The sequence below is a fragment of the Ranitomeya variabilis genome, chromosome 6 (assembly GCF_051348905.1).
Source record: "Ranitomeya variabilis isolate aRanVar5 chromosome 6, aRanVar5.hap1, whole genome shotgun sequence".
In the NCBI taxonomy this organism is placed as follows: Eukaryota; Metazoa; Chordata; class Amphibia; order Anura; family Dendrobatidae; genus Ranitomeya; species Ranitomeya variabilis.
The window spans coordinates 318,025,631-318,036,787 of NC_135237.1; the positions used below are offsets into that span (position 1 = coordinate 318,025,631).

The 11,157-nt window shown below is 41.7% G+C and overlaps 1 protein-coding gene across 4 annotated transcripts in view; it reads left to right on the forward strand.

The window, feature by feature from the left end:
• The window catches only part of RELCH (RAB11 binding and LisH domain, coiled-coil and HEAT repeat containing), a 204,264-nt gene extending 194,273 nt beyond the window's left edge, over positions 1 to 9,991 (forward strand). For 2 of the 4 annotated variants that reach the window (XM_077269736.1, XM_077269739.1), the window contains 2 exons: positions 846 to 916; positions 9,456 to 9,991. In XM_077269736.1, coding sequence (XP_077125851.1) covers positions 846 to 916; positions 9,456 to 9,576 — 192 coding nt within the window. In that variant the 3' untranslated portion in view covers positions 9,577 to 9,991. Of the gene's footprint in view, positions 1 to 845; positions 917 to 8,415; positions 8,533 to 9,455 lie in introns of all 4 variants that reach the window. The other 2 variants (XM_077269738.1, XM_077269737.1) reach the window with 2 other exon arrangements.
• The last annotated feature ends 1,166 nt before the right edge of the window (positions 9,992 to 11,157 follow it).

The following is an 11,157-nucleotide window of genomic DNA, read 5'->3' on the forward strand; positions in this document are numbered from 1 at the left end:
AAAAAATCTGCCTTTTTTCTTGCCCTTCAGAACACTTCAGTATCTGTTACTTTTCAAAGTTTTAAGACATTGTAAGATAGTTTGATAAAGCCACATATTTTAGTTTATTGCAGATACTCCTTTACTGTACTCTATCTCCTTTTTAATTGGGTTGCACAGGACTTTACACTGATGGCTTATCCTTAGGATAAATCATCAATATCTGATTGATGGGGTGTGATATGTGGCAGCCTGCCGATCAGGGGTTTCCTCCACATATATGCAGTTGACGGAGCGGTTTTATTCCACTCTGCAATAGAGCACATCTCTCCGCTGACTCCATCGGGAACAGCTGATCGGCAGAGCTATTGGTTGTCACATCAGTTATTGATGACCTATCCTAAGGACAGGCCATCAGTATATAATTCCTGGATAACCCCTTTCATAAGCTATTTATGAGATTGTAAATTACTGTAGTATAATTATAGGGCAGAATGTAGTAGATTAGTATGGTGGGTTATTCCACGCTAATTTAGCAGGGAGAAAAATCCCAATCGGATGGTTACTGTTGATCCCAACATATCCATATTGCTCTCAATTACATTTTTTTTTTCATCTCGAAGATGATTCCTTATAATTATGGCTGTGCATATATCTGTATTTATGTGTAGGCCTGTCTACACACTTTGTGTACTTTTCTGAAAATTGACTACTCTATTTCAATGGATATGTATGTCATCTTAAGGCGACACAAGGTTTCTCCTGGCAATTGTCTTACATTTTTGGAAGTGTACAACTACTTATACAGAGGTCATCAAATGTGTACAGAATGCTCTGATCTTTGTGATTTATTTTCTTTTTGTCAGGTAATTTTAAGCTCCATGATAAAAGAATGTGAGCAAAAGGTGGAAAATAAGACGGTCCAGGAACCTCAAGGGTAGGTGTCCATGTTGTTCATTTTGAATTGCCTTTGTAAAGGCAAGCTAAAAAAAATAATCATTGCTTGTGTGAATGTACATGTCATTCCATGAAATGAAGGCATAAAACATCACAAATTAGTTTACATTCTGTGGTTCACTATAGCTTGTAATTTATTTATTGTGATCTCTGGTGTAGGTATGCATACGAGTACAGATGGCGGTCCTAGTAGTGATTGACAGCTCTCTCTGTATGCATAGTTATACTGGGAAGACTCGCTGAATAGCCCCACCCACTAGACTCCTACATACACAAGCACTTGCAAGGTTTACTGAAGCTTTTCCTTCAAAAATGTACATCAAGCTGACCAGCCTCTTGCTCGGTAACATCTAGCTTTCATATAAGGTGCCATTTTCAACATGACAGGTTTCCTTTTCCTATTTTAGCCAATGAAGAAGCAACTTAAGTGATTTCTTTTTAGCATACACTTATTGACTATTTTTTACATTGAATAGCATGTAGACTACAAGAGTTATATTTTCATGTAAATTAGCTTGCAAGTGCCCAATGGGTATTCCTGATCCAGGCAAGTACTGTACCCCTGTTGATATACTCTTCTCAAACCCACCACTTTGATACTGACAGATCCGGGGTTCACTTGACGTGGTGAAATCCCACCATTTGGCCTTGCATTACGGGGGCAACACATGTGCAATACCTCACAGAGACCATAGCACACAACGGGAAAGGCACTGCACAGCCTGTGCTCCAGAATACTTGGCAGAGCCATGAGATTTCAGTATGATTGCCGGGTCCATCAGTGTACTTGGCTAGTTTCAGAATTTAAGTGGAAGTGAATGGAGGGAGCCATGGATGTGCCGTCACCTCTTCATTCACACTAGTGCAGCTCAGAGCCCTATTCTTACAGGAAACCGCTTATCTAATTCTTGCTGCCCAAACTGCATCAGAGCCTGATTTGTAGCCAGGTGTATTTGTCTAAGTACTGTGGCAGAGAAGATGGAGACTAGTCCAGCTATGGCCCAGCTCACTTTTCCCAGCACTGCTCTTGGTGAATGACAGGTCTTTCCCAATGTTCACACAAAGGAGCGACGTGCTAATCCACCAGAGTGGTGCTAAGAAGAGCCAGCTGCTTCCATAGGCAGACTCGACTCGTCTCGTCTCTGGCTAGGATCCTTAAAGTATAGTTTCTCTATAATGCCAGCACATTAAGATAGATGGCGGACCCTATCTCTGGGACTCGCCTATCAGACATTTATGGGATATCCTCTGGGCACATTACCCACTGCACATTGATCTTCCAATAATCAGATAAAACAGTCAGCCATGCAGCAATCATCTGATTACATGACTAACCCTGCATAGTAGTTTTCTATACACAGGTACACTCAACATGGCTGTAGGGAATGTGCTGGGTTAGCTGTGGCTTATTACAGATCATTAAATGGAAACAATGGCGCAAAGTACTGGCCAGGAGATAGGAGGCTGTCTATAATGTAGGTGTTGTGTATGTTGTTGGCCAGGTTGCTTCTCATTTGTGACAAGTTTTCCTGTCTCCTTTATCGCTGTTTCCTACGTTTCCAATAAATACTATTCTGAATCCTTCATGGGCTGTTTACTCCACATTATTAGCAGATTGTAAACCTATATAGTGGAATCGAGCCGGGTGCCTTAGCTCTCTAGTCGATGTCTTGGCGTATATACTGTGTTAGTGATTTAATGATTACCTAGTAATGAAGCTAGCTTTTGTTTCACTTCAGAGGAAAGTTTGGCAATTCCTCCTAAAAATCTGTTTCATTATCATTTCCCTTACACCGTTACACAGGGAATTCTTACTTATTTTGTTTGGTACATGGTGCACTAGTCTATTTCAGTGGAAACAATAAGAATCACTATGCCATTGTTTGGAGATTCCATCTAGTCAGGATGCTGCTCTATGAGGCTCCAAAAGTTATGGCTTGTGTAGTGAGTACATTGTATATCTGCCAGTAAGGGGACATCAAAGGTACTGCCAGACATCATATTGTAGGACGTACTATGGCCATCCATATTAACTGAATGTCTCCTCTGACTGCAGACGGAAGGAAGGGTCGTGCTTGTAACATTTCAGCATGCCTGATATTTTTTTAGTAGTTAAAGGTGTTCTCAATTTCATAGATGAGTAAAATGGCAAAGTGCTTACATAAACAAGCAACTTTTCAATTTCCCCCTTATTAAAAATCCTCTGTTCTCAAGAACAGAGGGATTTTTTATTTTATATTATACAGTTTGACGCATAGGCCACCCTGCAGTCTCAGCACCTTAATTTATGTAGGCATCATGAGTAGGCTCCATGCTTTATTGCCTGCTTGCACCGCCATGAAACTGACTGGATCGCTGGATGCAGTTATTTAGAATAACCCTTCTCTCCTCCCATGCTGCAGAGAACACCGCTACCTACCTCTGCTAGCTGCCTACGAGCAAGCAAAGCAGTAAGCAGAAAATGGTGCGCTGCGGAAGATTCATTTTTAACTTCCCCTTTAAGAGAGAGAAGCTGCCACAGAAGAAATCTAGCATCGTCTATCGAACACATGTGGGCACGTGTAGGGAAATGGGCCTGGGTTTGTCTAAAAGGAATAGTGGTTGGCAGAACTAACATTTGGCCGGCAGTTATTGAAGATGTATGGCCTGTTTTGGAATAGTGCTTCCAACACAGGAAGTGCTACTACTCAATTTCATATGCAGTGATACAATTACAGATGAAATGTCTAAATTAGGATTTATATACTTTTTATTATTTATTATGTTAGCAGATTTTGGGACTAGTTTAGTCATGTTTACTCTTATACGAAGTGCCAAGATCGGTCAGTTTACATGTCTCCAGGATTTAGTTTACATTCGGTGTCAATGCATTATTACATTTAAATTGACTTTTATGTGATTTGTGCGTTACTGTAGAGAACATAAAAATTTGAGTGTTGTCATGAAAAGATAAGTTCCCTCATGTTCCACATTGCTTCCCTCCTCTTGGGTTCCTCTTACTTATTCCTTCCAGATTTCATTTGAAAATTGTGTTGAAGTTTGAGGCTTGTAAAAGTATCTCAGATTGTAGTGGATTAGCATATTGTGCTGTTTTCTGGGTGAAGCATAAGAGCTTCTTCTTGCATGTGCATTCACAAAACTATTTTAATTTAATTATTTTTGAGAACCCTATGGCAAAAATCAACAACAAAACAGTATTTTCCAGCAGGTAAATGCCTTTCTAAACATATGGAAGTGCAGCTGCAGGGAGAACATGCAGTAATATCCTTCCTACAAATGCTCAGCTCTAGTCATGGGAATCCCACCTGAGACTGATCAGTAAGCGCCCACTGTGTGTCCACCGCACCAGGTGCGACTCCACCGCACCAGGTGCGACTCCGATTACTAGATTGCTCACTGTTCCAGTGCCGCCTCGTATCATTTCTTTTTCGCCCTGCAGCTGCACCAGCATTTAGACTTCCACATATATTTAAAACAGTATTTACCTACAGATTGCTACTTTTACTGCAGGTAGATACCCTTTTTGTTTTGCTGACGAGTTCCCATTAACGGCAACAACACCATAGCACGAATCATATCTGCTGATTATAAGCTTGCAAAATTTGCTTTGGTCGATTTATTGAAACTTCAACTATTTTTATGAATGGTAACATTTGTTTTGGTTCAGATTTTGTTTTATTTACAGAACTTTACAAATCAGCTAAATATACATGGTGTAAGCCAAACACGATGCTTGTATGGTTTACATAGCAGTCGCTCTGCCTTTGGATTATGCTAGTTTTGAACATTATTTCATAGCTATTTAATATATTAATGGTAACCTATCATGTCCCCAAACTCTATTAGAAGCGTTCCAAAGCTGCCTCATTGAAAGTGCAGTGGCAGGGAGAAAATTAACTACTTTCCTCCTGGCAGCCTCAAGCTTTCAGTCATTAAGGTGCCTGAGCTGCTTCAGTCACCACTCCGTACTTAGCGAGTGGCAACTGTAACCATGCCTCAACACTTTTTAACAGCTCGGTCTGCAGTGCATCTGTACAGAGCAAGCTGTTTATCAAAGTGCCTGGGTGTGTTTGCAGCCACCACTCACGCAGTAAAGTGAGCGGTGACTGTAGCCATGCACACCTTTTGTAACTAAAAGCCGGTGATTCCTAGGAAGAATAACGTTTATATTCTCCTGGAAGCCACTCTTTCAGTGAGGTGGCTGAGCAGCTTTGGAACGATATTAACTTGCAGATTAACCTTATATCTGCAGCCACTTCTTACCTCCGCATCCCTGGTATTTCCAGTATTAAATCAGATAGGGTGAACAGCAATGTGAGCTGCCTCTTCTTACCTCAGCATTCCTGGTATCTGCAGTATTAAATCAGACAGGGTGGACAGCAGTATAAGCAGCCTCTCCTTACCTCAGCATCCTTTGTATCTCCAGTGTTAAATGAGAAAGACAGTGTGGACAGCAGTGTGAGCAGTCTCGTCTCGCCTCAGCATCCCTGGTATCCCCAGTATTAGATTGAAAAGACAGGGTGGGCAGCAGTGTGAGCAGCCTCTTCTTACCTCAGCATTCCTGGTATCTGCAGTATTAAATCAGACAGGGTGGACAGCAGTATAAGCAGCCTCTCCTTACCTCAGCATCCTTTGTATCTCCAGTGTTAAATGAGAAAGACAGTGTGGACAGCAGTGTGAGCAGTCTCGTCTCGCCTCAGCATCCCTGGTATCCCCAGTATTAGATTGAAAAGACAGGGTGGGCAGCAGTGTGAGCAGCCTCTTACCTCAGCATCCTTTGTATCTCCAGTTTTAAATCAGAAAGACCAGGTAGACAGCAGTGTGAGCAGCCTCTCTTTACCTCAGCATCGCTGGTATCTCCAGTATTAAATCAGGGTGGACAGCAGTGTGAGCAGCCTCTCTTTACCTCAGCATCGCTGGTATCTCCAGTATTAAATCAGGGTGGACAGCAGTGTGAGCAGCCTCTCTTTACCTCAGCATCGCTGGTATCTCCAGTATTAAATCAGGGTGGACAGTAGTGTGAGCAGCCTCTTTTTACCTCAGCATCGCTGGTATCTCCAGTATTAAATCAGGGTGGACAGCAGTGTGAGCAGCCTCTTTTTACCTCAGCATCCCTGGTATCTCCAGTATTAGATCAGAAAGACAGGGTGGACAGCAGTGTGAGCAGCCTCTCTTTATTCATGCTGGCTGAAGCACGTGCAGCGTGACTCATAGACAAGCTATGTCACAACAGATATTTGTTTCACTCTGAATTGCTGCAGCATTTAAGAAAAACATACTTTGAACAAGGTCTAGGAACAATGTACTGTAACTGAGTTGACTTGTTACGGAGAGCAGGACCCTGCCACTTTTTACCTGTATTGTTCTGCTTGGCTGACAAATCACTTGTGTTTGTGTAGGAGGAGATCTGTCAATCAAGTAGAACTGGGTAGGGAAGAGCCGGTGGGCCCCACCATCCAGGACTAGTCCTTTTATTCACAATTTCACCTGCTCAAATTTTCAAAATATGTTTTCTTTAAAACGTCAGAGCATTTCAGAGTGAAAAATAGTGTGTAATGATGGCACTCTGCTCTCAATTCATTGCCTGTGGTTCTAGCAGTAAGAAAATATAATAGTTTATGAAAAAACTTATGTGCACATTTTCTCTTGGGACAACTGAAATGGTATTATTTTATGATGGGATGTACATTTATTTGCATTGTGATGTATGGTTTCTTCTTTGGACTCAACATTTGAACATAGTGTTCATCTTTAGTTTATAAGATGGCGATCCAAGCTAGCATAGGCCCTATAGGGGCTCCTTTTGGAAGAAAATATTGCCTTTTTTATGTGGATCTAGAGGTGACTTATTGATCATCTTTGCACAGTCCTTTAGTCCGTTATATGCCGTAGAATCAATTGGTTCTGACGTAAACCTCATGAACCTTGCAAACTGTGTACTTGAGACCTGTGCGGCAGCATCCAGAGCCCTCTGTGCTCTGAAGTTGTAGACATTTCATGTGCTTTATGGCTTGTTCACACAACCGTATTTCTGAAATTCTGATTTATTTTTTTTTAGATGGATTAGTGTCCTCCACGATACAATTGTTTTACCATTGAAGGCATTTGTAGGCATAGTATGGCTCCATATAAGGCTACTTTCACACTAGCGTTTTTTGGCTGTACGTCGCAATGCGCCGTTTAGGAGAAAAAACGCATCCTGCAAAGTTGTCTGCAGGATGCGTTTTTTCCCCATAGACTTACATTAGCGACGCATTGCGACGTATCGCCACACTTCGCAACTGTCGTGCGACGGTTGCGTTGTGTCTTGGCGGACCGTCGGCACAAAAAAAAGTTGCATGTAACTTTTTTTGCGCGTCGTGTCTGCCATTTTCGACCGCGCATGCGCGGCTGAAACTCCGCCCTCTCCTCCCCAGACCTTGCAATGGGGCAGCGGAAGCGTCGTAAGACTGCTTCCGCTGCCCACTTCGGGCATTTATTTCACAGCATGCGTCGGTACATCGACCCGACGCACTGCGACGGGCCCGTACCGACGCTAGTGTGAAAGCAGCCTTACTTGAAGCTTGTATACACCTAGAAACCCTAAAGGGCCAAAGAGTTTCAATTACTTTTTGTCTTTTTATTGTTTTTAGTGCAGAAATGAGTCTGAATATAACAATTTATTGGGAGAGAGGCGTTACTTTAACCTCCATTCCCATTTATAATTAAGGAGCAATTACAACCCATCGCTGTAAGCTCTACCCTAAATGCAGGCGCGGTTTGGTGCCTTCACATTTGTTTGAATGTAGTTGAAGTTGGTAAATGTTTCTTGGTTCGACCACGTGTATGAACTTTAGATGAAAACTGGGGATATAGTATAATCTGTCCTATAAAGATTTTGTCAGGGAAGGCTACGTTCACATTTGCGTTGTTGGGCGCAGCGTCGTTGTCGCATGCGTCATGAGCCCCTGTCTTTAACATGGGGGGCGCATGGACATGCGCTGGTATGCGTTGTACTGCGTTTTACGACGCATGCGTCATATAGACGCACAAGACAGGGCGCAGGGGACGCTACTTGTAGGGTTTTCCCTGCGCCGAAATTCCCGATCTGTAGGATCTTATGACAACGCATGCAGCGCAAAACGCTGCGTTGTGTACATGCGTTGTTGGTTGCGTCGCCGACGCTGCGCCCAACAACACAAATGTGAACGTAGCCTAAGACAAATCTCTATCTCCTACATCTTATATTTCATGAAACTGACATTCTGGTGTTTAGTTTTCAAGCTCCAATTTTGTGCAATATTATGACTAAACCCAAACGTTCCAGATTGCTGATGGACATTACTGGAGAGTTAAAAGCTGGCTGAGAACATTCTTCAATTCTTTTTACGTGCTGTCATTCCCGGTCTTCTCCAACGTATTCACCATTTCCTTGTACCCTTACTGAATTGCACTTTACATCTTTCTCTCTACCCTCAGCTTTTCTTGCTCTCATTCCAGAATGCTCTCAGCTTGTCTTTTTCCGGCCAATCTGTTTTCCATGCCGTCGTGTGCTCGTGCTCCAACCTGGAACGTTTGGTCTCTGTCCAAGTCAGGTGCTGAAAAGAAGGGTTAGAAGTGAGTCTTTCCTCAGCTTTATGTATACGTTTATATATGCAAGAGGTTATCTTTTTCCAAATCAGAATATTCTCTGATCAATATCTTGTGTTCAAGGCTGGGGAATATTTCCAGTGAAATTAGACTATAAAAGTAGTGTTCCAGAACTGGCACATGTTATTGGGACAGTGGTCTGTGTTGATGGCTATCAGCATATTGTGAGGGCAAACATCAAGCTTCATTTTAAAGGAAATTTGTCTGCAGGTTTTGGCCATTTAATCTAAGAGCTGCCTGATGTATGAGCAGAGACTCTGATTCCAGCGATGTGTCACTTATTAGGCTGTGTGCTGTAATTTCAATATAGTCAGTGTTTAATCAGTAGGAGATGATCACTGCAGGACTAGGTCTCACGTGCAGGCCAGTCCAGCTAATGTGTAACTCTGCCCCCAACAGTGATGGTCAGCTGCCAACATACTAGGTCTCACGTGCAGGCCAGTCCAGCTAATGTGTAACTCTGCCCCCAACAGTGATGGTCAGCTGCCAATCATTGATGTTGGCGGGTTTATACGCAGCTCAGCATTCTGACCACTGCTACCTCTACAGCAGAGAAAAGGGATCATATCCAAACTGGACCAAGCAGTCCAACAAGTGGTACATCGCTGGAATCGGGCTCTCTGCCCTTAAATCATGCAGCACCTAGATCACATAGCAAAAGACTGCTGTCAGATTCCATTTAGAGCGCTCAAATGTAGTTTACAGCAGCCTTAGACATATATTTTGAAAAATTGAAACGCAAATCACTGGAATTTGGAACTGGGGCTAATGCTTCATTTCTAGAATTTGTGAGGTCTTATCTATAAGTTGTGAAAGTAAGCTATCCTATTTAGTTATGGCTGTAGCACTCCATTAGTCTGTCTTATGAATTATGTAATTCTTTCTTTTAGGTCCATGTCGATTGCCGCAAGCCTCGTGAGCGAAGATGCAAAGACCAAGTTTCTGAACAAAATGGGCCAGCTTACGACATCTGGCGCGATGTTGGCAAATGTTTTTCAGCGGAAAAAATAAATGGCTTCCTTCTAGCCAATAAAACACTAAAGATGGACCACTTGCTCCTCGTACTTGAAGTACATGCCTTTTTGTTTTTCTCCTGTCTTACATTCTTGTAATATATTTTACTGAAAACTCCAAAGATATTTGCACTTCATTAGTATATCAGCATGTCTGTTGATCTGGGAGTAACTACTGTAAATGAAGTTTAAGCAGGATCTTTAGCCTATCCCATGTCTCCGTTCTGTGTTTTGTCTATTTTTTTTTTTATACATAAGAAGAAAAATATATATATATAGTGAAAAAGTATTTTTTTCTGAAAGGAATATTGGCGATTCTGTTATATACTGCACACATTGCAATGGTACTTAAATAATGTAAATTAAATTAATTGTCATGAAGTAATAAAGTGAAAAATGACTATGTATTTAAATTCTGGGTATATGGATCAGTTTCTTGTATGTGTAAATGATTCAGAGAAGAGCCAGCGTTACCCTGTGCCTTTTTGGATTCTTAATGAAACCATGGTAGAAGGATAAGCATCAAGTCACGCTCCTGGCTGAGGCTTTTTTCTACAATTTCTTCCCATGTGGATTTCCTTTGGCCTTTTATTGTTTCGGAGTGGAGTGATACCACTGTCATGGTAGATTAGAAGCTTGAGGAGTCTAACATTATAATGGGAACAATCCTGTAAATATTCACTGAATGTCACCTTCAGAAGACACTTCATTCAATATTAAAAACGGTTTATCACTGATGGTTTTGTTATGGTTTTCCTTCACATCCATGTTTCGGGTAGTCTTAACCTTCATCATGGCGTTGCCGTGCCAGACACGAGCTATGATTCATTTTTATTTTTTTCCCATTGATTCTAAAAACTGTGAACGGCGGCTTCCTTTTGTGTTTGTGTAGTTTTATGCTTTTAAGTAGTTTGACTGGTTTAGTTAACATAATTCCAGCAGTACATACTAGCTTTAAGATTTGGAATTAAAGGGTTTCTCCAGTCTTATGATACTGATGACCTAAGCACAGGATAGGCCCTCAGTATCAGCTGATATTGGCTCTGGTGAAAGCTGGATATAAACATTTAATAGACCTGCACTGCACAGCTTTGTTCCATGGTAGCAGCAGCTGCTGGGTACTGCAGATGAGGGATGTTCAACTACACATTAAAGGTAGCTGTGAAGTGCAGCTCCATTCCGTGTTTGCATCTGTCCACCAGCGGCACTAACAGCAGCTGATTGGTTTGCATTACTAAGCGGTACTAGATAATTTTTTTTTCTTAAGCCTAAAGGATCTTGAACCAGATTTCAGAAAACAAACCACATACATTTTTCTATTGAATTCTTGAGATCTTCATACATAATAGACAGCTATCATCTGGGGGAGGCCCCATACACATGTTTAGACTGTATGCCAATCCAGCCAATATAGTCTGATTTGTATGGGAACTTTATACCCGATGAGGCTGCTGAATTTTCTTGCCAGCATGAGTACGTAATCCTTGTTGATGATGGACTTCTGCAGTAGTAGAAGGCAATGAGCCTTTTTCAGTCCAGCTCTTAAATCTTTATTTTCATTTGAGGATTATACAACCAT